Raw genomic sequence first — 26,825 nt, 5'->3', positions numbered from 1 at the left:
AATGGGAGGCTATAAATTGCCTCCCACAGGTGGAACTGCACCATCAGGAATCCTGCTGTATGACTGCCAGATAAAGTGACTTCAAAAGCTGGAGGTGGGAATCCAATTCCAGGTAAAAAAAAAAAAAAAATAAAAAAAATCTTATCACTACTGCAATTCTTGATGTCCTCTGTTCATACCTGGAACATTTTATGTACCTACATCTCTTAACCACACTAGAGAACACGCTGAGGCAGGAAGGGTTGCAGATGTAGCTCATCGAGTCTAAACCACAGCTGCCTTTAAGGATGTATGGCCTCACTTTAGCTTTCATTGTGCAAAACAATCCCTAGTGTCACACTGATGCAGCCTGCTTTATTTCTGAGTGCAACAAGCCCTCAAATCCCAGATTTGTGGTTTCATGAGCACAATTCTGCTGGATCAGTCCGTTCAAGAGAAAACAGGCTGCCTAGCAAGTATCTCAAAAGTTCCCAGGAAAGGATTAGTCTGAGAACTTGAGAAGCCATCTGACCTGGAAGGAGAAGTCCCTGAATCGGATGGGACAAAGACAGGCAACAGGACATTCTCTAGTCTCACGAGGCCGAGCTGTGTGCTGAAGAAAGGGCACTGTGACATGAGCTTCTGGTGGAGTCCTTGGTACCACAGGAGTGGCCCCCCCAGATCTCAGTTCAGGGATTTACTCGGTTTCAACCCCACCACGCCTCATATCAGCAATGGGAAGACAGTGGATCTCAAGTAAAGGCAATGGGCTCTCACCCCGATCCAGATCCACAGTGGTCCGTCTTCTACATAGCCTGTGCAAGCCTATCCCTGGGAGCTTGGACTTCTCTGGCCCAAGGCTCAGCCTGTAGCTCTTTCTCGAGAAAGCAGTCCCAGCACCTCTCGTCATCATTCTTCACAGGCGTCAGTTCCACAGTGGACATCGGGCAGACTGACGCCTAGAACAAAGCTTGCTGGGGAGGATGCTGCCTTCAGACTTCTCCCTTTCTTGGAGGCTGAGGTACCTCGACTGAACAACAGGGATAAGCCAAAAAGTAGTCAGTGTCCTTGCGCTAACAAAATCACACAAGAGCCCAAAGGCAGATGCCTTCCCTGCTCTCAGTCCCACCTGTTCAACAGCTCAAAATCTTCCCAAAGCAGACAAATCAGCCTACCAGATAAGGCATGAAGCCACACACCAGCCAACAACATTGACCCCATGCCAGACAAAGGCACAGGCAGAACCAAGCAAGAAACTCACAGGCAACCTTTGCACCGAGTTTGAGCTAGAAGCACTAAGCTAGCACAGGACTACAGCAACCACCACTGCCAAACACGGCCCAAACTGTCAATGACATTGCAGTTTTACATGTGTCCTGGTGAGACGCTTCTGCCTTTCACTCCTACACTGCATTCTTTAGTACAGGAATAGGTGCCTGGTTAATCTTCTACTTAACAGGTTACTAGATTATTCAGCTATCCAAAACAGAGGGAGTGAGAGAGTGTCCTGGGTTCAGCTGAGATAGACTTAATTCTCACAGGACAGAGAGAAAGAGAGAAATGCAGATGAACTAAACTACAAAATAGTATCATTGACTACAAAGCAAAAGACCCAGAGACCAGCTGTTGCTTTTACAGGGACAAAAGCAGATGCAGGAAGAAGTACATGGAATTGTTTGCAGGTGAAAACCTAGCACGGGACTAAAGATTCATGATCTTACCCAGTGTTGCTAGAAGGCAAAGGATGCTATCAGAGCTACTCTGACGTGTGCCGAGACATTTAATAAATTCAAGCTGCTGTTTCCATCCAGCTTAAAAACGTTAACTTACATCTCTCTCCTGTTTCTGAACATCCAGATAGCGAACTATCACCACAAGCCTCGTTCACTAGACATTTTCTGACAAACTGCTTTGTGACAAAAAGCAACAAGACGATTCAACAGGAGCACAGGCTGTGCGAATTCAGTGCTTGCCAGCAACCTCCTACAGAGCAGAAACTAAGGTGATCCCAAGGAAAGTTAGAGACCTTGCGAAGTGATGCAAGTGCCACAGCAACTCCACTGGCAGAAAACCTCTTGAGCTTCAGCTGGACTTGGGAAGGGAGTTCCTAAAGCCTCCTTCAGACAAACCACCAGAACAGTAAAAAAAAACAGCCAGAAGAAACATACACAAACCAAAGGCCCCTATCCAAACCCTGAAAATGCAAACAAGTTAAAAAAGGAATCTCAAAAAAAAAAAAAAAAAAAAAAAGACCACCCAGGACACAAGACAAGGCAAAAATAACATAACTCCAAGAACCCAGGGCCAACAAACCCACAGCCAGTCCGTAACAGTAACATGCTTTAATCCTAATGCGCTTAAACTCTGACATCCTGTAATCCTGCCATCCCATAGCCCTAGCACACTGCAATGCTAGCATACCATAACCTGAACTCATTGTAGCCCTAAGATATCACAAACGGAATACAAACTCCCTGGACATCTCTGCCAGAGCCTGCAGGTGGCCCCAGATCTCAGACATCACAACTTTGAAGTGGGAGTGGGACAGAGCTACCAGGACATCACCAGCATCCACCTTCACATCATCCATCACACTCCAAAAAAGTGCCTGGCTTAAATGCTCCATGGGAGAAAGGCACTCGGAGACGCTGAACCGGCCAACCATGGCCACGGGGCTTCAGCTCATCATTTCTGTGTCAGAGCCAGCAGGCAGATGACCCCGTCCTCCCTGTGAGACCCCTCAGGGCAGCCGTACCCGGCTCCAGGGGGCTAGATACGGCCTTGGCTCTAGGGGGAAATGCTGCCTGGGACCACGATCTCTCACGGGGGCACTGGGAAACCCTCCTCAGGCCTGGATGCCTGACAAACATCTCTGCACTGCTCCGTATCTCACAAAACCAGGGGCAGAGGAAGGCTGCTTTGCTGGCCTCCGAGAGAACCAGCTCACCTGGGCTCCTCTGTGGCCACCGGGCGCCTTTGCTGTCAGGCGGCTCTCAGCGCTGCTCTGCAATCGGCTCTCACCTCCCTGAAGGACGCTCTCCAGCGCACGGTACATCTCCACTGGGTCTCCCTGGGGACAAAGATCAAAAGGGAGGGATGGGGTTTGCTTTGCCCCCATTCCCAGGCTGCCACAAGAGAAACCTGCCACCCCCTAAATCAGCTGTGGCATGTGGACACCATGCATGAGCTGCAGACGTGGACGGCAGTGGGGCTGTGGGGAGCAGGCAGGCTGTTCTGGGGTGCCCCCAGTGCTGGCAGAAAGCAGAGCTGGAGAGAACAAGGGGAAGCCCAGGGCAGCCAGCAGCTGGTGGTGGGGCCCAGCAGGAAGCAGTGCCACTGGCCCCGGCATGGTCCTGAGCCATCTCCCAATGGGTGAGTCTTTAACCCAGCCTAAAAAGAGGAAAAATTGACCAGAATTCAGCTGTACTCAAGTTTTTTGCAGGCAGCATGTTTTTTTGAGCCACCTGGTGCTGCCGTGCCTGGGGAACACTCCAGAAACAGGGCGGCTGCCTGTACTTGCAGGCAGGCGGTGGAGCGTGTGCAGCAGGAGCGAGTGGTGGTTGGTGCAGCTGTTGAATGGGTTCAGGCTTTAAATGTGTCCAGACTGGTATGCCTGGTTCCTTTTTCCTTGCAGTTTGTATTTAGAGCTTAAACAGTATTCTTTCTAAAAGCAAAAACATCAAGCAAAAAAAACCCAACCCAAAACCAGCTGGGTGAATTTCCCCCTTCCCCCCCCCAGCTGTCCTGTTTTGCCCTTAGTCCTGGCCACTATGCAAGGCAATGCTCATCACCAATATTAGGGCACAGGACTGGGACCAGGACAGGGCTTTGGCAGGCAGCACGTTCCTCGAGGCTCCCGGTAATGCAGTTCCTGGGGAGTGCTCAAGAAATGGGGGCAGTTGCCCAGAATTGCTATTTTTGGTCTCTCCCCATCACGCTCTGTCTGGCTCCCTGCCCCCACTTTTTATTTCCTCCCTTTCTCCACTATTTTCTTCTTTCTCTTTCTTTCTCTGTCTCACTCCCTGTCTGTATTTCCTCATTCCTCTCTCTCCTGCAGCCTGTCTCCTCGTTCCTGCCTGTATCCCCTGCTCAGCTGGCTGGGCCTTCTCTCTTCTCTCTGGGCCTCCATCCTGCTCCCCACCCCCTTCTGCTCCCCCGCCATCTTCATCCTGGAGACCACGGCTGTTCTGTCCTTCTCCCCCTCCTTGTCCTGATCCGCATCCCTCTGTTTCTCAGGCTCTCTGGGCTGTTTCCTGTCCTTCCCTTGCTCTCTGTCCCTGCCTCTCCCTTTCTTTCTCTCTTCCGTGCCTTTCTCCTCTCACCCTTCCCCTCCGTCCCTCTCTCCTGCTCCCTGTCCCACCTCTGTCCACCGCTCTGTCCCCCCTTCTCCTCCTCTTTCTCTTTCTCTCTTTCTTCTGACATAGAGAATGAACTGCTAATTGCTTAATGATTGTCTCTCTGTAACTTTACATACCAAAGACTGGTGTTCATCAAGGATTAAGCCTGTCAGAGACTGCTACTTGGGAGTGATGAGCAAGAAGGAACCATGAACAATCACAAAACTTAATTAAATGTTTGATGTATTTACGATCTTGTTAAGAAGGCACAAGTAGAGACCTTGCTTGAATAGATAGGGCCAGAAAAGAGAAGAACTCCTGCCTTTGTTCTCGTCCTTGTAGATAATTTAGCTTAAACTAACCATATGGTTTTACACCACTAATGAGAACTTAGATAATAAGAGCACTAACGAGCACTGATGTATCAACATATGTAAAAGACCATACTGCGCAGAATCACCTGAGGCGGGTCAAATAGCGGACAAGACTATGGAAGACCACCAGAGACCTTCAATGCGCCTGCGTAAAAGACATTGGCATATGCTAATAGCTTCCCAGAAAACTAATGAATATGTACAACATTTCTCGGAAATCTAATGAATACCTATGTAGAACATGTACTTAACCTGCACAATTAGGCCCGACGGCACGCACGACTTTGGTGGGACTACCCCCCGTGCTGCCCAGCGCTGAATAAACATACCTACTTTACAATCTCACTGATTGTGGAGTCTGTTTTCCGCACGTCAGTTCTTCTTCTTCTCCTCCTCCTCCTCCTCTTTGTCCTTGTCCTTGTCCTCGTCCTCGTCCTCGTCCTCATCCTCCCCGGGGCAGGCGGCCATGAGGCCTGTGGGGGGCGGGGCCCGGCCGGGGACGGTGTCCCTGCAGGGTCAGGCAGCAGGAAGGAGCGCCCCGGGGCATGCTGGGAGCTGTAGTCCTGGGGCACGGGGCTGCCGGGGGCCTGGTGGTTCCCGGGGCATGCTGAATCCAGCGATTCAGTTTACAAGAAGCACAGCACCGTGTGAGCCCGCTGTGTATTTATAAAAACGGCTACAAATACTAAAGCTCTGCAGGGACCGCTGACCCACACAGAGGCTGTGTTTTCTGAAGAGGGAGTCTGTGTGAAACCCACAAACCCAGGACTGCGACCCCCCTCACCCTGCCCCTTCTCTCCTTCCCTCAGCCGGGCCCGGCTCCCACACCCCCACGCCCGCCCAAGGGCCTCGCTCGCCTCACGGGCAGCCCCAGCCCTCACCTCAGCCGGGCCGCAGCTGGAGCAGAGACTGCAGAGACCAACATGGCCGCCCGGCAGCCCCGTGCCCCAGGACTACAGCTCCCAGCATGCCCCGGGAACCACCAGGGCCCCCGGCAGCCCCGTGCCCCAGGACTACAGCTCCCAGCATGCCCCGGGGCGCTCCTTCCTGCTGCCTGACCCTGCAGGGACACCGGCCCCGGCCCGGCCCCGGCCCCCGCAGGCCTCATGGCCGCCTGCCTGGGGGAGGACGAGGGCGAGGGCGAGGGCGAGGGCGAGGACGAGGATGAGGACAAAGGGGCAGGACGATGAAGCCCCGTGGGGCAGGAACCTGTGAGTCAGGTTCCCTTCTGCACTCAGCATGAAAGGCCTTGTGAGATATTGTCCTGACACAAAGAACCCCAAACATTCATGAAATGCAAATCAGACCCATACCTCCAATCCCACATGTAATGAGGTAAGAGAGATTTTACAATAGCCAATATATTTTCAGCCTGTATCTCAAGATAAGATGATAGCTTTTTCACAGACTTTGAGCAATACAAAAACCAGGACTAAAACACCCTACCAAACACCACAAGATCCAAGATAAAAATCACAATTTTTGCTGGGTAACATCAACACCACCTTTTTTCTTTCCTTCTTGAAAGACTTCCATTCTTCTACCGATTTTAGTATTTTCCCGTGAAACAAAAGTGTTCTAGATGCTTGTCTTATAAAAAGGCTTTAGTGAATAACTCTAGTTTTAAAGACTGCAACCAAATGATCTTTTTCTTCTTTCCTGCTGAGATTCCTGACTTTTGTAAGCCTCTGGATTTCACCTCTACTGCAGGAGAACAATAAAAAACGTCTTGCTTATGAGTTTTTAAAATGTGAAATGCAAGTACAAGATGAATAGAATTTTGAACACACACTATTACACTATGAGCGATTACCCACAAAAAGTAGGGAACACATACAAATGCTTAGGCGTTTAAGATGATTGCTACCCCTGTCTCACAAAGCCGTTTTTTTCCTGCTGCTTTATTCTACATTCCCTTGGTTGTAAGTTAGTTCGGTGCATCCTTCTTTGCACTGTAGCTGTTTTCTTCCTTCAGAAATGAAGGGGAAAAACCTATGTATGTTCTTTCTGTTTATCCATCGGTAACATACCTATAGCTCCTCTGCTAATTTTTTTTAAACTTTTTGTGCCTTGAATTCACTTAAAGTGTATATTCCATATAAACCCCATTTTCCCTTTATAAACTATAAATAACTACTATATCAAATCTTGTTGACTGGATATATGGATTTCTGATATTTTGGTTTATGAAACAAAAGCAGCCACCTGAAAACTTCACAGTGTTTCATGTCTAATTGCCTGAGTTATTTAACTGTCACCTCACTTCACTTGCTTCAGGAATGATACGTGAGGATGTACTTATTGATTAAAATGACAATTAAGGTAGGTTACCATCACATATCTGTACGAAACTTTGAACATGCTGTGTTTCTCAGCTTTTACAAATGCTGCTATATTTACATGCAACATAGCTGAAATTTGACCATGAAAAATGTATCCCTCACACATAACAATACAAAGTGTTGAGTGAGGCACATTAAAACAAAGATGTGTTCACCTAATTCTAACGTCTTTATAGTTTAAAAATCACCTACTAAAAAGCTATGAATGTTTTGCCTGTGAATACAAGAATTAGCTGCTTTTTTTTCCTCCAAAGAAAGCAACAGGCCTGCCTGCCAGTTTCCCGGCAGTTGCAGTTGGTATTTGAACAAGCTTTCTCCTTCTGAATACAAAAGAACAATTAACTTGAAATCTAGAAGTGAGACTAGAGTAAGGGGGTATATACCCACTACAATCTATTGCAAAGCCATCTGCAAGGTTCCACATGAGATGATTGTTTTGTACAGAACAAAAAATAAATAAACAAAAAAGCACACGCAGCATTCACTTCACCTCCAGACTTCTAAATGAAAAGATGTATGTAACCTGGGATGCAGTGAACTATATAAGGGAAATCGGGCCTGATAATCAACCTCTTTCATGTTTGTCTTACAAAAGCAAGGCTTATCTTTCTATTTGTTTGACAGACCCCAATTAGAATGAGTCCCGATTTTAACATGAGTTCTGCAGAACAAAACTCCAGGTAGTTGGGTGTTTGTATTGCAATTCTCACTCCAGATCAGCCCTCTTCTATTTATTGAGGAGCAGGTGCTGAGAGAGAAAGCAAAATGTATTGCCTTGTTTGGAACAACAACATCATCCTTAACAATGATGTACCTTCATGAGTAAATTGACTCATGTGGGTAACTTCTAACTTGGCTGCATAATTATGCAAGCAACTTCATGGGATTAGTGGCATAAGTAAGTGCTCACTAGAGTAACAAAAAGGGCTTCATACATTAACATTGTTTTTCTTTCCCTTCAATGTAAGGCTCCTGTAACTTGTCATGCAACACAACAGCAAGCAAACATCAAGAAAAAAAACCAAAACAAACAGAAAACCCCAAATATGGGCTAACTTAACAGAGCATGCAGGCAGTAAAACTTCTTACTCAGAATCATCCTGGCAAGACGGCCATTCTGTAGGATGAGCTAGCATGAACTGTCCAAAGAGTAACCGCAGTGTGCACTGTTGCTATCCTAGCAGGAACTCTGCTGCACACAGTGAATTTTTCCTGCTGGAAAATGTCAGTTGTATCCCAAAACATGGTGTTTTCATTTTGGTTTTTTCCTTCATGGATGTGTAAGTACTTTACCAAAAAAACCTGTACTCAGTAGTTTATCGTATTTAGTTCACATCCCACATTTCTCATGTCGTTAGAGCTTACGGGACTGTTATTTACTCACAAAAGCCTACTGAAGTGATGTTAACCTGTACACTGTAGTGCATTGCTTCTACTTCTGAAGACAAAGTCCAAATAAAAGGCAGGAATGCCCTTCATTGCAGAGGAAAAAATACAGCTGCCACAGTGATTCCTTCTGTTGCTCCTGATGCTGTATATATTAACATCAACATCTGCTGACATTAGCAAAGAGCAACATGGAACTAGACTTACCATCAAGAAATCATGTTTTTGTGTGATAAATAGGCAGCAGCAGCTGTTTTTACAGCTGGGAGATTTCATCTAACTGTGGGACCAGACACAGTCACTTCTTGGACATTCCAGATTGTCTTGAACAGTGCTAGAATGAACAGAGAACAGAAAGAAATGCTGAAATTGCAACTTTTCTTATGGTAAGTTGCAGTAGTATTGGCATTCTTCTGAGTCTTCTTCCACGTGCTGCCCAATTCTTTTTTTGTGTGCTGTACTATGAGAATGTCTTCAAGGCACCTTGATAAAGGACATGCTCAGGACTACACTTCTCTCAGATTCTGTGCTTGACTGCTTCCTCTGTGTTCCCGACCAGTTAAGTTCTCAAGGTTATACCCCAGCTTCATCCCACTGGCCCAGAATAGGAGAACCACAAATTACAGTAACTTTTCTGGGTATGACGGGAACAGGCAGCCCCACGCTCACCGTGCAGCTCATCTCCACACATTTTCTTGACACGCTTTTCTGACTGCAGCACCATGAGCGCTTGGAAAGCCTCTCCTGCTTGTTTTGCCTGCCAACAAACCACTTCAAAGACTTCAGCCCTCTGTTGTCTGCTCACATGCTACCCCACGGGATGGCCACGTGCTTGTACCTGTAATGCACTCACAGAAGAGGATCGAGAGGGCTGTGAAAGTGGTACCAGCTGCAGGTGAAATGACTTATGTAAGGGATTTTTCTATTTGGAGAAGATCATAAAACAATAATATTTTGGGCTACCAATAAAAAGACAGTTTTGTGATAAAATAGGAAGTTTTAGGCTCCCTTCCTCCCTCCAAACAGTGAGCAGCAGCCTCTAGACAGGAGCATGGAATAGTCCTGACCAGAGTCAGCATTGCATCACATGGACCTGGTCTAAAATAGCTCTAACAAAATCCCAGCCTCAGAGGAGAAAGCAGCAGCAGCAGCAAAGATAAATCCTGTGATTATAACCAGAGTGAGGTTGTAAAGTCAGTATCTCTCTTCAGGAAAGTGACCATTAAGACTATGGCTTCAGTTTCTGTCCTGGGGCCTTTTCAAGCTGGTTAGGTCATTGTTTTAGAAGTTTGAGGTTTATTCAGGAAGAGATCAATTCACGAATGGATCATATATTTTAGCTGATCAAGAGAATAAGTGGCACATGGCTATGTCTGTTAGTGTGTGAGCCCATGTCCGTAGAAGCCCCGTCGACAGCTTCACCAAGATTACCTTCTCACAAGGCCATTCTTCAATGACCTTCAGACGGTTCAAAATACACAGCCTATCTTAATGCCACTATCCAGGAGAGGATGTTTGTCCCAGCTAGTGTTGCATGGTCTGAGAGCTGTCTTTCTCAGGGACGAATCGTCTAGGGTGAAAGTGGTTTTCGTCTTAATGAGGGCAGAGCAAAAGTGTGATGCTGCACAGACTCTCCCTCTCGTGGGGAGGGAGGTCCATATTGGTGTCTGGGTCCAGACCATGACATTCCCTTTCTCTTGCAGTGTGAAGTGTTGAGGCACACAGAGCAATGCAGAAAGCACAAAACACCAAGTTACCGTTACCAAGTTGGAAACTGTATCTGCACCCTATCAGCATGGTCATCTTCTTTCTCACTGTCCCATGCCAAGAGAGAGCCTCCCCAATTTGACCACTGCTTTGGCTAGAGAAAACCCACACAATTCTAATCCTCATCGCAGTGGCACAGGGAGATGTGCATGAAGGGCGGGAATGGGAAGGGTGCTACATAGACAAGCAAGGGGAATCCAGGGATAGCCACACACTTGTGACTAAGACACAGTGGCTTAGGGAAATGCACAGTTCTGGGGCATGAAGGTCCTAGCAAGAAAGACTGCAGAAGTCCCAAGCCCTTCCCCTCTGCTCTGTCGAGCCCTGGGCTCCCCAGTGCCAGGCAGAGACGGCCACATTGGAAAGAACTCTCCCCCCAGTGCCCCTCCCACTTTCCGTTGGGCTTAGAATGTTGGTCGTTGGGCTTAGAATGTTGGTCGCTGGGCTCGGAATGTTGGTCAGTTGGAGCCCACGGCCGCCAGAGACAGCAGCACGGAGCTGTGCTGGCACGCAGGAGCGCTGGGAGGAGGCAGGATCTGACCGAGCGGCACCGAACCGGCACCGGCACCTCGCCTCCCATCCCCGCTGTCGCCGACTGGCCCGCGTCCTCGGTCCACGGCGAGGGTCCTCCTCTCCCGGGCAGGATGGGCCAGGCCAACTGCTGCTGCGGCTCCAGGTGAGCTCTCCCTGTGCCTCGGGGGCACGGCCGGGACCCGCGGTGGCAGCGGCCTTTCTCATGCCCGCCGCTCTCTGCTCTGCAGGGAGGCTCTCGCCGACGCCGAGGCGGTGCTGAGCGCGGACGTGCGGCTGACCCGGGGCCGCAAGAGGAGCGAGAGACGCCTTCTCCTCCTCCAGGAGGAACTGGTGATCGCCAAGTTGCAGTAAGACCCTCAGAGCCCAGCTGCCTTTCCCCCAGCCCTGGCCCTGGCCCCAGCCCCGGGACACCCCGGCCCCAGCCCCAGGCCCCGGCCCCTTGGTGCTGGATGCGCCCATCGATGTCTGTCCCAAGGGCAGGTGGGGGACAGGGCTCGGCCCGGGGGGACCCCGAGGAGGACACCCCCAGCTCACCGCCTGCCTCTCCTCTCTGCTCTCTGCAGACGCGGCACCAGCCTGCGCCCACAGCTCCGCCTGGCCCTGGACCAGCTGTGGGTGCTGAGCGGCAGAAAGGAGGCAGCAGGGGAGGAAAAAGAGGAGGAGGAAGGCGGCGACGAGGACATCCTCATCCTCGTCTGGCCCACCGGCTCATGCGTTGTCGCCTTTGGGTGAGTCGTGGTGCCACATCCCATGGCTGGGTGGGAGAGGTTCCCAACCGTGCCCAGAAGAGAAGGGCAAAAGTCCTGCTCTGGCAGGACACAGGGAGCCAGGGCTTGGGCAGAGTCCCTGTCCTGCCCCACGGGGCTTCTTCGTCCTGCCCCTCTGTCCTTCCCCACGGCGCAGGGCTACACAGAAACACGCCTCTGCCCACGGGCTTTGAAGCAGCGGGGCCTGACGCTGGTTCTCCTCTCTTTCTGCAGCTCCCAGGCGCTGAAGGAGCTGTGGGTGGGCACGCTGCTGGGGTAAGCCAAAGGGGGATGCTCCAGGCGCAGCCTGATGGGAGAACACAGCTCCCCAGCTGGGGAGAGGTGCCCTCGCAGCTGCCAGGAGCTCTCGGGGAGAGCTGCCTGACAGGAGAGAAGGGGCAGCTCGGGGCTCAGCCAGCTCTCTCCCTGTCCCTTCCCGGTCCACAGGACACCAGAAGGAGCAAAGCAAGCCCGGGTGACCCATCTCCCCTCCCTCAAACCCCTGGAGAAGCAGCTGAGCCGCCGCCACGCCGTGAGTGTCTCCCCAATCTGGGCTCTGTCCCCGAGCCCTGGTCCTCCAGCCGAGCAAGCGGCAGAGGCATCGCTGCTCACCTTCCTCCGCTCCTTCTCTCTTGCCCAGTGGAGGACATTCAGCGCCGGGAGCCTGGAGAGGCTGATCGAGGGCCAGGCAGAGGTGAGAACGGCTGCCTTTCGCCCACCTCTGGCTGTGCCGGCATGTGCGGCAAGTGGGGAGAGGTTGTGGGGAGGGTCTCATGGTGCCACTCGGGGAGTGGAGAGGGTTGGGGAGCCACCAGGAATGCCAGCACATCCTCACTGGTGGCACTGGGGGGAATCCTGCCATGCAGGGCAGAGAGCCCCACAGGGCACAGGGTCCCAGCTCTGCTGCGCTCAGGCTGCTGGTGCCGGGCGGCAGCTCGCCGGCGGCCCTTTCTGCTGCGGGGATGCTCTCTAAGCGCAATCTCATTTTTGCAGGATCATCCCAAGCAAGGGCCACCGACAGCCCCATCTGGGAACAAGGGAGGCGGACTTTGCCGCTCACCAGGTGAGTTTTGGAAAGGAAGGCAACCTCCTGCGAATGGTTGAGCTGTGCTCACTTGTCCCTTGAGTGTCGCCATGCAGGTGCGGCACCCCAAGGCAGGACATCACCTGGACGAGCACAGACACCCGCTGGGCAGCGGCCGCTGGACGTGGTTCTGCGGGGACACGGAGCCTCTGCTGCTGCCCACGGCTTGGAGGAGGGCAGGGCGAGGGCTGGGACAGGCTGTCCCGGTGGCACGCCGGCTCTCAGGAGCCTGCGAGATGGAGCCGCTGAGCTGGAGCCGCGGTTCCAGCTGCTGGCTCCCTGCTCGTCCTCACTGCTCAGCACCGCGCTGCAGGCAGGGCAGGCTCCGGGAGCAGCGGCCTGGCAGTCTCCATTGACGGGATCTTGCTCTGTTTTCCTTTGCAGCAGGAGGAAACAGCAGGAGGAGCAGGAGGAGGATGGGGCTGCCCTGGCCCTTTGCTCTGCGGAGGACCCCGGCCGCTGCCCAGGCGCCAGGGCAGGCGGGCTCCGGCTATGGCAGGGCGCTTTTTGGACAGCCCCTGGCAGCCCTCTGCGGGGAGGACGGCTCCCTGCCCCGGCCCATCCAGGTAAGGCAGCCTGGGCAGGGGGTCCCCAGCCCTCCCTCCCGCTGCTCCAGAGGGGACGTGGCTGTCCCCAGGAGCTCTGGGGATGGGGGATTGGGCTCTTCACCCCCAGACCATGCTTTGGGGGGCAAGGAGCAGGATGTGGGGCAGCGCTTTGGTCACTGCTGTTGGAAGGCAGCTTCTCAGCCAAGCAACTGTCCTCCTGCCCCTCCTGCAGGAGCTGCTGGCTGTCCTGCACCGGGAAGGACCATCGACGGAAGGGATATTCCGAAGAGCTGCCAGCGGAACGGAATTTTGGGAGCTGCGAGAGGCCATGGACCACGGCGCCGACGTCGACCTGGGCAGCCAGCCTGCGCTGCTGCTGGCCGTCATCTTGAAGGTGAGCGCTTCTGACCTGCAGCTGGAAGAGCTCCTGCCTGGCCTGGAGTGTTCAGAGGCTCACCTGGAGCCCCTGGCATTGCAGGACTTCCTCCGAAGCATCCCCGCCAAGCTCCTCGTGACAGACCTCTACGAGGACTGGATGGCGGCGATGCAGAAGAGCGGCAAGGAGGAGAAGATTGAAGAGCTGAAAGCGTAAGTGTGGGCAGCAGCCTGCCTGTTGAGGAGGGACTGGTAGAGGCCTGGGACTTGCCTGCAAAGGGACGGTCTCCTTAAAAAGCTGTGTCTTCTGACAGCTTGCTTTTGCTGCGGTGGGCTTAGATTTCGGGGGAAAGGGCATGGACAGGGAGCCTTCCCTTGCCTGGGCTTGGGGGAAATCAGGATCTAGGAAGGAACGCCGTGCTTCCTTCCTGAGGCACAGGAGCACTGACCGCTGGCTGAGAGCACCTGGAAATCTGTGCAACTCACCCACTGGCTCCCACCTGCCTTGGGCAAGCTTCGGGGATGGCTGTGGGCAACATCTGCTCTATTAACGTTGAGTTCCTGTTCCCTCAGGGTGGCCGAGAAGTTGCCTGGAGCCAACCTCCTCCTCCTCAAGCAGCTGCTGGCCCTCCTCCAGCACATCGGCCACAACGCCTCCACCAGCAGAATGACCACCAGCAACCTGGCCATCTGCCTTGGGCCAAACCTCCTGAGCCCACCTAATGAGGACCTGCTCCCGCTCCAGGCCATGCTGGCGGTGACTGAGAAGGTACGCTGGATCGAGCAGCCGGCTGCAGCCTTGCCGGCCCATCAGAATTTGGCTGCTCAGAGGTCCCTGGTTTCCTCCTCTCCCCAACAAATGCTGGTGGGGTGGCTGCCTGCAAGAGCAGCCCCACAGCAACAGCCGTCTGCGCAGAGGCAAGGGTCAGCAGTGGGAAAGGCTGTGCGATACGTTTTCAGGCACCTGGGTTGAGACCATGGGGTTGATATATGCAGGTGAACGTGCTGGTGTTGTTTATGATTGAACACCGCGGTGACATTTTTGGGGAGGAGATGGATGGCTGCTCCTGCCCATCAGCCAGGGAGTCGCCAGCACCCACGGACGGAGCCACAGGTATGAGGAGGAACCGAGGGCTGTCACAGGCTGGGGCTTGGGATACCAGAAACCTCAACAAGACAACTGGTGTAGGGCTTTGGGTGGGTTTTGCTTTCGGTGTGCTTTACTTCCAAGGCATCACTGCTGCACATGGTTTTGCTTTCTAGACCTGCATTTGGAAGAGCAAAGTGGCCCTGCAGACAGAACAGACCAGGACCACCAGGCAGAAGCCATTCTGCCTGCATCCCCCTCTCTGGATGTCTTCAAAGAAGCTGGGGGAGACACGGTGGTGGAGTCCGAAATGGCAGAGGTATGGCAGCTCCATCAGGAACTCCCCTCCTACCCAAGACGCGTTATCCCAGTGTTGAGCTGCCAGAAATGAACTGGGTGTCACACACCCGTGTGAACCCTGTGTTCCAAAGTGAGGCCCTTGGAAGAACGGGCTAATGCAAACCAGCCAAAGGGATCTTCTCTGTAGGGCTAAGGCAGCATTTTGCCAAACAGTCACCTACTACTCCAGGGTGTCCCTTGCCACCCGCTGACTCTGACATTTCTGTTGTAGGAACCCGTTGCTTTGGCTCCAACCACCCCAGAGACCACAGTAGACTCCCTGGGAAGCGAAAAAGAAGAAGTAAAGAGCCTTTCAGAGGAAAGAAGGTAAAATGAGTCAGCTTTGGTTAAATCAAGAACTGATTCTAGTTGATCCTGGCTTTACCTACCTAATCCTCCTGTGGGAATGGAAAGGTTTGCAGGCTCCCCCCAGGAAAAGGGAAACCGAAAAAAAAGAAAGAGAAAAGAGGTCTGGGCAGACGAGAAGGAAGGCTATCGAGCAAAGAAAAGAAGGAAGACAGAAAGAGATGGGGACTTAAAAGAAGCAGGAAGGTCCAGCAGGTCAAGGAGCCCAGGTGCGTACCAGGCTCTGCTGCCCATCTTTCCCAGCTCTCAGCACTGCTCCAAGTCAGTCCAACCTGATGGCAAGGGCCGGCGAGGGATGGTGCTGCGCAGGGCTTGGAAATAACTCTGAGCTCCCCAGGGGCTCCGCATCGAGCCCTGCTGCGTGGCACGAGGGCCCTGAGCATCTCTGCACGCACACAGGTCTCTAAGGGCATTCCCCGTGGGGATAAGGTGCCAGAGCTGTCCCTTAGTCAATGCCAGCCATAGCTCTCTCTTCTGGGCTATATGAACAATTCCTTGTCAATGGTGTTCCCCAAAGAAAGGGGAACCGAGTCATGCCTATTCCTGCCTTTGTTGGGTTTATCAGTGCTCTCTGTCGTTGTAGGTGCCGTTTCTCTGTTACTGGTTGAACTCCTGTGACTCCTGGGCTCATCCCCTGCCGCAGTTGATGTTTGCAATAAAATGATCTTTTCTCTCTTCTGAGCGTGTCTGCCATACGATATTCTGGAGCGGGGAGCCGTTGTTTGGTGATGAACCCTCGGGGAGGAGTTTGGGATCGTGGCTTGCCCCAGCATCCTTGCCAGCGGGCGTCAGGGCTGAGTTCAGGTGCTTTAGGAGTGAAACCAAAGCACAGATTTGCACAGGAGGGTGGAGGTTGGAAGGGACCAGGTCCTCTGGTCCAACCCGCCTGCTCAAGCAGGGTCAACTAGACCAGGTTGCTCAGCACAGTGTGCCCTTGGCTTTTGAATATCACCAAGGACGGAGACTCCACAAACTCCCTGGGCAACCTGCGCCAGTGTTTGACCACCCTGACAGGAAAAAGTTGTTTTCTCATGTGCAGCTGGAGTATTACGTGTTTTGTCTCTGGTGCTCTAAGTGGGCACTTTTGGGAAGAGCCTGGCTTTCTCATCTTGATTCCCTCCCAGCAGGTTTATATATAGATATATAGATATATAGATATAAATAAGACACCCCCACACACACCCCTAGGATTTCTCTTCTCCCCACTGAAATGAGTCTGCTTAAAAGCACCAGGGACAAGTCAGGTTCCTTGAGGCTCGTTGTCTTTTGTGTAATGTATGTGTCGATGGTGTGTCCACCATCTTACATAGTGCCTGCAGTGCTGTTCCCCTCTCTGGAAATGGCTCAGAAAGGGAAATAAAGTTACAGACCAGCTTGTGCACAAAGAATAAGCTAACTGGCCTAAATCTGCGAGCTGGGGAAAAAAAATGGCTGAGTGAAGACATGCCAGGGATATGAAGAATGATGAATGGCAAGGAGAGGCCATAAAGGGACTGGCTTGCATTTCTACTTCCAGCAAAAGACCCTCCTGTTGTCTAGGTCAGAGTGAACACAAAGAGGTGGTTGTTCATAGACCGTGTAGTTACACTATTTGCTGCTAGATGCTGCAGAACTTAAATGGTGTAAAATCACAGCTTTTCTTGTTAAAAATCCTTTTAGAAAGAATTCTTCTTAAAGGTAACCACAGCTGGGAACTGTGACCCCCATTCCTCCACCTGATTTGGGAGAACTGCCCATCTCTCACTGCGCAACAGCCTGTAGCAACAGCTTTTTTCTCCTCCAAGCTTGGCAGCTCATACAGCTGAAAATAGAAAACGGGCTCATATTAAAATGTGAACATTTTAATTTATGCATCTGATTGATATTGTGCTGTAATTAAATTATATTCCCATGGTGCGTATAGCATCAGGGTTGTAGTAATACAAATAATTAGTAATTAACTCTAATCAGATCAGTTAGCAAATGGCAGATTCCAGATGAATAAGCTGGCCAACAGTGTGTGTGGTAAGGAAAGCCAAGGAAGAATGAAGAAAAGCTAATGTGCTGATGGATAAGGGAAGAAGTGAAAATAACAGGAAATTGATTTTCAAGAGAACTCCCCTGCCAAGGAAAACAAAAAATGCAATCTTAGAAGGTCCTCTAGGCAACAGTCATCACCCTGCTGCTCAGTTCTTGGAAGATACTTCACTTTGACCTGTCACACCGTGCCCCGAGTCCCTCCCAAATGCTCATGCCTCTTCCTATGCTTTGGTGCTGAATTAAATGAAGGGCCCGTACAGCAGCACGCACAGAGTACCTTCAGCCAAAGGGACCTTCCGAAGCTGCCTCCCAGCTGACAATCCCTTGATGACGACAAGTGATGGCATTTCAGTACCTTTCTCAGCGTGCCAGCAGCACCTTGGTATGGGAATTTGGGAATGGGCTCCTAACCAGTTCCTCCCACTAATCTCCATGTCACTGCAGTGCTGCAGAGGCAGTTTTGAGCTGCAGAAATGGCTGGAATAGGAAGACCCAGGCATATGTGGTGGGAAGAACAGTCTGAAAACGCACGTGGGCATGGGACTTAGGTAGGACTACAGCACAGGTGATAGGTAATGAGAGTAAGTATCCTGATGGTGCTGCAGACACATAGAGCCCAACTTGAGCACACGAGAGTATGTCTCACAAGGCTTCCTCTCGAGCCAGCAGAGAATCACAGCCCTCCAACATGTAATTCAGAGCATTAATCTCTTGCCCTGAATTGCCCTCAGGGGGCACTGATTTCTCTCTATTAACTACGGCAGGAGTCAGCAGAGACCAGCCCTCCTGGGCTGAAGCTGGTTGTCAGGAATCCCTTTCCCCGAGTGAGTCCAACAGGAGTTCCATGTTCTGCTGCCGTACAAGGCCCCAGAGATACAGGCGTGATCTTCATCTCAGCTCTACGGATGCTGAACTAGCTCCTGAGCAACATGAGAGCTTAGCAAATAGTTGCAAGTGTTTAGAGTTCAGGGCCTGGAGAGATCCCGAAGGCAGCAAAAAGGCTGCAGCCTGTCGACCTTGCAGAGCCAGATCAGCTGAAGGCGTTGTGTCTAACCTGCAGAAAAAGATTGATGTCAGGGCTGGATGGGAACCAGGGGACTGGGCAGCGTGGGCTGCACAGAGGGAGCGTATGTCTCGGTGCCTGCAGCTTCTCTTCTGAGAGCACCAGTGTGGAGCTGCTCCTCTGTGTCCTCGGTGCCGTGAGGTCCCAGCTCTGTCCAGCATGAGCCCCATTGACCAGCACTGAGGTTTTGTTTCTCTGAGCTTCTGTTTTCACTGCAGATGTGTGGGAGCAGCCTCTGTGAGGGTAGACCAGGGAAGGAGAAGAGTAGATGAGGAGGACATAACCAAAGGATTCAGCTTAGAGCCTCTTCCCCATAGAGATCACTGTCAGGCTCCTGCTGGCAGGGCTAGGTCCTCCCCTTCAAACGTGGGGAGTCTTTAGGGTAGGGGATATTTGTGGAAGGTATATGATAGCAAGAAAAGAGGCTCTGCCATTGCATGCACTGGGGAGTCTTTCCCAGGCAGAAGTAAATAAATACTCCTGGAGGCCAGATCCTGGCGTGGGGAGCCTTCTCAGTGCTTCCCTCACACTGCTGCTGAATGGGGTCAGCTGATGCTACCTCAAGACGTGTTTTGGGTTGCAAGTAGCCCGAGTCCCCCTTTACATCTCAGGGTGGCCGAGAAGTTGCCTGGAGCCAACCTCCTCCTCCTCAAGCAGCTGCTGGCCCTCCTCCAGCACATCGGCCACAACGCCTCCACCAGCAGAATGACCACCAGCAACCTGGCCATCTGCCTTGGGCCAAACCTCCTGAGCCCACCTAATGAGGACCTGCTCCCGCTCCAGGCCATGCTGGCGGTGACTGAGAAGGTACGCTGGATCGAGCAGCCGGCTGCAGCCTTGCCGGCCCATCAGAATTTGGCTGCTCAGAGGTCCCTGGCTGCCTCCTCCCTTGAGCAAATGCCGGTGGGGTGGCTGCCTGCAAGAGCAGCCCCACAGCAACAGCCGTCTGCACAGAGGCAAGGGTCAGCAGTGGGAAAGGCTGTGTGATACGTTTTTAGGCACCCGGGTTGAGACCAAGGCTTTGATGTGTGCAGGTGAACGTGCTGCTGCTGTTTATGATTGAAAACTTCAGTGACATCTTTGGGGAGGAGATGGATGGCCACTCCTGTCCGTCAGCCAGGGAGTCACCAGCACCCACGGACAGAGCCACAGGTATGAGGAGGAACTGAGGGCTGTCACATGGTGGGGACTTGTGTTCCTGTTCCCTACTGTGCTCCTGGTGGACACCTGTGCAAATGGAGGGAGCTGCGAGCACTCAAGACTTGACAGCAGTGCTTTCCTATTGTTAGGCTTCCCACGTGACCAGAGTGATGGTATTCATACAGTAAACATCACTGCTGATGTTCAGCATCTGCCCTTCTACGTGCACTTGCATCAGGGAGATGCTTTGCGAATGCTGCTCCTACCTCAGCATCATTTCTAGCAGGGCTGGGCATTGAGTTCTGTCTTTTAAGCCCTGCTTCTCCCATCACCTCTGTTTGGACACTGTCTATCGGGGCAGGAACACTTTGCTCTGCAAGATGAGCTGAAGCTCTGAGTTCAGAAACCTGCTGACAGAGATGTCCTTTTGCAAATCGTTTCCATTCAATGGAGGAGACGTGACAGAAAACAGGGCATCAGAGGGCCAAGAAGACAGCTGGTGTAAGGCTTTGGCTGGGTTTTGCTTTACCTGTTGTCCACTTCCAAGAAGTTACATTGCTGCACGTGCTTTTGCTTTCCAGAGCTGCCTTTGGAAGACCAAAGTGGCCCTGCAGGTGAAGCAGACGCAGAGGACCAGTCAAAAGCCTTCCTGGACACACCACCGTCTCTGCTTGTCCTCCCCAAAGAAGCAGGTGTAGATATGGCAGTGGAATTGGAAACAGGAGAGGTATGTCGGGTCGACAAACGCTGTGACGTTTCTCATGTATGAGAGTAGTTTCTGACAGGTCCAAGCAGCTGCTGTGCCTCTTCCAGGCATTAGATCCCTTGGGTGGTGGTGGGCGTTTTTTTCACTCTAGAACGATACATAAGAAAAACCAGAAAGGTTGTTTCAAATCTGCATTAGGCATGTACTTAATCAAACTAAATACCTACTAGAAGACAAATACAAAAAGGCAGATTTCAAAAGAAAAGGCTCCCACCTCAGAAGTTGGTATTGCTGCCAAATGAATAGCAGCAGAACTACATCTCGGGAGGGCAGAAGAAACCCCAGCAGAAAGAAATTGGCAAGCCTTTTCTTGCTCTCCTTTCCCAGCATTTCTCTGAGCTCTATCCTACCCTCAGAGGCCCCTCAGTCTGTGGTGCCCCAACCTGCAAGGAGCAGCCCGTCAGCTCCTTCTGCACATCAGGATGCCAGGGCTCGAATGTGCGGTGGCTGCTGCAGCCCCTGTGAGCCCCGAGCGGGATTGCAGGCTCCCAGCTGAATGGCCCTCACAAATTAACTGTGTCATACACCCGTGTGAAAACTGTGTTTGTAAGCAAGCTTTGAAGAAAGGACGTCATTCTTGCTACAGTCTAAAATACTCTGAAAGGGACAGCAAGGTCGTCAGTCTGCAGCTCTGTGAAAATTAAGGCTAAGTGCCGTGCAGGTTTGCCATCGCACTTTGTGAGACAATCCTGTTTGTTAGAATTTGCTCAGCTGAGCAGTCATGGGTGTAGTTGTCAACTTCAGAGGAGTTTGGCTAAGATCCTACTTCATCAGAGCTTCATGAAGTCTATTTTGGGACAGGGGACTGTGCAAAATGTGGATAATGCAAACCAACCAAAGGGATCTTATTTTAAGAGCTAAGTTAGCAATTTGGAAAAAAGTACCTTACTACTCCAGGCGTCTTGCTACCTGTTAAGTTCAACATTTCTGGTTCAGGTGCCTGTACCTTTGCCTGCAATAACCCCAGAGAGCACAGCAGAATTCCTGGTATGTCCAGAAGAACTGAAAAGTGTTTCAGAGGAAGAAAGGTAAAATGAGCTTTCTTTGGTTAAAGTAAGAACTGACTCCAGTGGATCGTGGCTTTACCTATCTAATTGCACTGTGGAATATAAAGGCTTGCAGGGTCTTCCAAGGAAAATGAAAACCGAAGAAACAGAAAGAGAAAACAGGCCTGTGGAGAGGAGAGTGAAAGCATACCAGAAGAGAAAAGGAGGAGGAGAGAAAAAGAGCTTTTGGTTATCAACAACTGAAAAAATCCAGGAAGGTCAAGAATCCTAGGTGTTTGTTTGACCCTTCTGTCCATCTTTCAAAACTCTGAAGACTGGTCTAAGTATATGAACTATTTCTATGATACACAAAGATGGCCCCAGAAAGGAAGCATGCACCTGCCTTCTGGAAAAAAAGTATGTCAGGAGGAGAATGCCGTTCCCAATTTTGCAGTTTTTGTTTTGTATTTATTGAAGTTCTGTTTGCTCAAGGGTAAGCGCACACCCTGGCAAGGTCATGAAAGTCCCAATTCTGAGCTATTTAACCTGCTACCTAAATAAAGACGCAAATGAAGTCTCACTTTTTTGTCTGTGTCAGTTGGCAATCCTCACACTGCCTTGTATTATCTGAATCCCAAATACACAGCAAGGATTTGTTCCAAGTCACTTTAGACTCTAAGATATTGGCACTTTTTTAAAAGGCCAAATTTCACCTGAGGTAAGTTAGAAGGGAAAAAAAATTCAAAAAAGAGAAGACAAATACATCTGGTCACTATACAGAAGGGCTCTAGTCTGGTGCCTTCACATTTTTTTCCATGCACAGCCCACTAGATAGCAAAGCCGTCTGGGATGTCTTAGGTGCAAACTGGTAAAACCAGACAGCTCAGCATGGTGTTTTGCAGAAAGAGTGACTGAAGTCCTGGAAGCAACACAATACCAGGCAGCTATGTTGCTCTGCCCAAGGGAGCGTGTTTTGCCTGCAAACTTGGGTTGCTTGGAAGGGACAAGGAGGGATGATGCTGTGCAGAGTTTGGAAATAACTATATCGTAGCTATCCAGGGGCTCCCTGTCGAGCCCTGTTGCGTAGCAAAGGGGCTCTGTAAACCTCTGTAAACTTACAGGTCTCTAAACAGGCTATTACCCACGTTGGTAAGGTGCCAAAGCAATCTCATAGTCAATGCCAGTGCTAGTTCTCTCCTCTGGGCTATAAACAATTCCTTCACAACTGTATTTCCTGAAGAAAGGGGAGCAAAATCATGCCTATTCTTGCCTTTATGGTTTTGTCAGTGCTTTCTGACTCTATCATTGTAGGTGCTGATATTCTGTTACTGATTGGATTTCCTGGCTGAGCCACTGGGCCTCCTGGGATCCTGCAGTTGATGTCCACAACAAAATTATATTTTTTATTCTTATGACTGTGTCTGCCGTATGATATTCTGGAATAGGTAGATTTTGTTTTGTGATGAATCCTAGTGGAGGAGTTTGGGATCATCCATCGTCCCAGAATCCTTCCTGGCAGGCATCAGGGATGTGTTCAGAGGCTTTATGAGTAAAACTAAAGCACTGAATCACAGAGAATAGTTGAGGTTGGAAGGCACCTCTGGAGCTCACCTAGTCCAAACCCCCTGCTCAAGCAGGACCACCTAGAGCTGCTTGCCCAGGACCATGTCCAGATGTTTTCTGAATAACTCCAGGGAGGGAGACTCCACAACCTCTCTGGGCACCCTGTAAAAAAAAGTGTTTCCTAATGGTCAGAGGGAACCTCCTGTGTTTCAGTTTGTGCATCTTGCCCCATCACTGGGCACCAACAGAAAGAGTTTGGCTCTGTCTTCTTTACACCCTCCTTTCAGGTATTTACACACATGGATAAGCTCCACCCTGAGCCTTCTCTTCTCCGGGCTAAACAGTCCCAGCCCTCTCAGCCTTTCTTCACACGAGAGATGCTCCAGTCTCTTCATCATCTCAGTGGCCCTTAGGAGGTGATCCTTTCATACTAAGAAGCTTTCTCGGCCTCCTCTACCCTCCAGGGCTTTCACCCTTTAAATCCTCAAAATATTTGAATATTCAAAAGAGGCTTTTAAATCGCCTGGAAATTATCTCTAACTAAAGGAGAGTGTCAACAACAAATCAAAAAGCTAGACAAGCAGATGACTCAAATGGGTACAAAATGTTCTCTCTGGTCTATCTTTTTACTGCATTAAGAACAAACTTGCAAATTTAAACCCCTCATGACTGAGGCAATATTCCTGTTTCAGATTTTTTTTTACTCAAAGCATTTACAAATTCCTCAAGGATATTACATGTAAGTCTAGAAAGGTAGGCATCATGCTACTATTTCACTACTTGATGGTAATAAATATAAGACATCATATTTTCCAGGGATGTAAGCTTATTTGTATTAGTAAGAAAAGGGAGAAATTCAATGTATTTTCTCCCTGGTACCTCCACTAACATTCCTGCATCTTTCCAAATAACTCCATACCAGTATGCTATATAGGAGAATCACTGATGGGGACTTTGTCATGTCAAGGTACAGGGGTTGGTTTTTTTCTGCTGACTGTATCTCAGCACCCTCAGGAGACAAAGGACTGCATCACGTAAGCCTGAACCAAACACGATACTGAAACATCTATCTTGTGACTCAAATGGGAACACAGTGGCATATTTTGACTATTCTTAATTTACAAGAGGGTATCATTTTTACACACTAAAGACATCAAAGAGAGAATACAGAATGCAATAACAGGAAAGAAATAACAGGAAGAAACTAATAATGATAGTAATAATAATAACAATAATAGGATTGGAATATACAAAACAAGTGATGCACAATGCCATCGCTCACCACTTGCTGACTGATGCCCAGTTAGTTCCTGAGCTGTGATCCACCCCCAGCCAATTCCCCCCAGTTTATATACTGGGCATGACGTCACGTGGTAGGGAATACCCCCTCGGCCAGTTGGGGTCAGCAGTCCCAGCTGTGTCCCCTCCCAACTTCTTGTCCCCCTCCAGCCTTCTTGCTGGCTGGCCAGGAGAAAGAGAAAAATCTTTGACTCAGTCTAAACACTACTTAGCAACAACTAACAACATAAGTGTGTTATCAACATTATTCTCATACTAAATCCAAAACGTAACACTATACACCGGGGGGTATACGCTGGGGGGGTGCCCTGGGCTTTCCGGGGGGGAAGTGGCAGAGTGTCGGGTTCTGAGTGGTGAGCAGTTGCACTGTGCATCACTCCTTTTGTATATTTTTTTATCACTACTGTTGTTGTTGTTGTAACTTTTCTTTTTGTGTTGTCCCAGTAAATTGTCCTTATCTCAACCCACAAGGTTCCATTTTGGGGGGGCCACCACCCCAGCCCACTCCCCATTTGTATACTGGGCATGATATCACATAGTATGGAATAGCTCCTTGGTTAGTTCAGGTTAGCTGTCCTGGCTGTGCCCCATCCAGGTTCCTGTGAAAATTAACTCTATCCCAGCTGAACCCAGGACAAAGATCATATGCGCCTGTATTTTTTTATGATTCAGCACTCCTCAGAGCTGAAATTAATCTCCTACTGCACAGCATTAAACCACCCAAAACAGCAGAAGGTGCGGTATTGCACGTCAGAATACTGCTAAAACTACGATTCAGAGGACGGCCTTAAGCAAGTCTGACTTGGAGAGATTCTACGTACTCCAACATGCTACTGTGATAAAATTTAACACATATGAATACTTTGGGGTTTGTTTGGGTTTGCGGTTGTTTTGTTTTGTTTTAAATAAAAACAACAAGCAGCATCATGTTGGCAAAATCAACTCCTCATGGACTGTTCTGGATGGTTTGCTATTTACGCTGCATCAGTCCTTTGCCTTAACTCACATGTTATTATTCACATACTAAGGCTACAGTGCAATAAAACATGCGAAAAATACTATGAACAACTTTAAAATAATTTCAAGCTACAGCTAAAGGAATCTGCACGAGATGATGACAATTACCCAAACCCCTCCAAATATTATGGGACAATAGAGAAAATACATTTCTTCTGGGAAACTAACATAACATGCAAGGAAGAAATACAGCAACAAATATGGATAATATAAATACTTTAAAAGAAAAGCTATTAACCCTCCCCTGTAATTATTACTTAGAAGAAGAAAATGCTAATTTAAAACTGAAGAAAAAAACATGTTTCTGTAGCATTTACAGTGAACACACATTTCCAGTATAGATATAATTTGAGAAATTTATTTCATGGTATTAAGATTAAAGTAGGTTTATATTATCATATATTATTATTCTTTTCAGAATATTTTCAGCAAACTTCTCGTACTCTAGCAATAAGCAGGGATTTCTTAAAATTAACAGCAAAATTTAAAATATTCATGATTTCAACTTTGATTCTGGGCACAGGCTTATAGAACGTTTTAATAACTACCATAAAACAACTATTGTTTGGTTTATACAGTGTAATCCATTACTTAGCAACATTTATCACATCTTCATCTAACAACTTTCTTTCCTACATAGAAAAACTAGTGAACTGTGGCCACTTCAATTTTATAAATTGGAACACAGCCAGAGTGCCGCAGTTCTGAAAGTGACATTATGGAAAGTGATAATCACTGAATGGTAAAGCTTCTGGTAAGAAAATTGTATTAAAAATACATAATCCACTGGACTATGAAATTTTCATATGGTTATCACATTTAGGGCTCCAAATTTTCAGGAAAGAGGAGGAAGAGAAAAAAAGAAAAAGCATACTTTTATTTGGAAATGACAACTTTTTCTTTGGGTCAGATTTGAGTAAGAATTTTTTCTTATGACAGAATCATATTATGAAAATAGGTATAAATACGTAATTTTTTGCCTTGGATTAGAAAATGTCTAAGAGATAAAACTTTTTTTCTTTTTTTTTTTTTTTAATTATAAAAATGAGGATCTGGATAGTGATATGAAGCTGGAGCCTGAAGTTTAAGTGCATTCCTGCAGCCCACAAAGGAGAAGAGAGAAAATGCTGAATCTTGGATTAGGCAATGGTTTGTCCAAAAGGCAATGGATCAGGGAAATAATAGTAATAATTTTGGTGACCATCATAACATGACAATTAACCTGCATGATTTTTTTATGATGGAGGTTGAGTTTATGCACTATTAGAGGACATAAAACCATACACCATATTTTTACAGTTGGGTAAACAAAAGAAGTTTAATCCTCCAAAAACTTAGAAGGACGTAGAAGAGGACAGAGACTGAGCCTGACTCTCTTCAACTGAGCCAACAGTTGCTATTAGGGCACTCATTAAAAATATGGAAGATTCATTCTGGCACCACATCAAATGTTACAAAGATGTAAATCTGTCTCTCAAACACTGTGCTGTTTTTCCATGAAAACATTTGAATGTTATCAGATCTGAAGTGGACTCAGATGTCCAAACCTCCCTATTTCTTGCAAAATGGAATTTCTGGGTTTTGGCTATTACTACTGATTGCACGAATTCCATTGACAATTTTGACAGAACTGACAGTCTTGAGAAACATTTCTATTGTGTACAAAGAGCATCTTCGAAGGGAAAATTACTCCACCAGACACGATTAA

At 49.2% G+C, this 26,825-nt stretch overlaps 1 protein-coding gene and 1 long non-coding RNA gene across 2 annotated transcripts in view; one reads left to right on the top strand and one right to left on the bottom strand.

Moving 5' to 3' along the window:
* Positions 1-42: 42 nt before the first annotated feature.
* LOC142027778 (uncharacterized) lies at positions 43-5,099 on the bottom strand. The gene is made up of 3 exons (XR_012649294.1): positions 5,020-5,099; positions 2,927-3,049; positions 43-1,009 (listed from the first exon to the last, which is right to left on the bottom strand). It is a non-coding gene; the product is annotated as an uncharacterized LOC142027778 (long non-coding RNA).
* Positions 5,100-14,869: 9,770 nt separating this feature from the next.
* LOC142027775 (T-cell activation Rho GTPase-activating protein-like) overlaps positions 14,870-26,825 on the top strand; it is a 36,317-nt gene continuing 24,361 nt past the window's right edge. The window contains exons 1-2 of the mRNA XM_075021985.1: positions 14,870-14,878; positions 15,131-15,225. Of these exons, the coding sequence (XP_074878086.1) occupies positions 14,870-14,878; positions 15,131-15,225 (104 nt within the window). The remainder of the gene's footprint in view (positions 14,879-15,130; positions 15,226-26,825) is intronic.

This window comes from Buteo buteo, unplaced genomic scaffold (assembly GCF_964188355.1).
Source record: "Buteo buteo unplaced genomic scaffold, bButBut1.hap1.1 HAP1_SCAFFOLD_55, whole genome shotgun sequence".
Lineage (NCBI taxonomy): Eukaryota > Metazoa > Chordata > Aves > Accipitriformes > Accipitridae > Buteo > Buteo buteo.
This window is presented reverse-complemented; position numbering and strand designations above follow the sequence as displayed.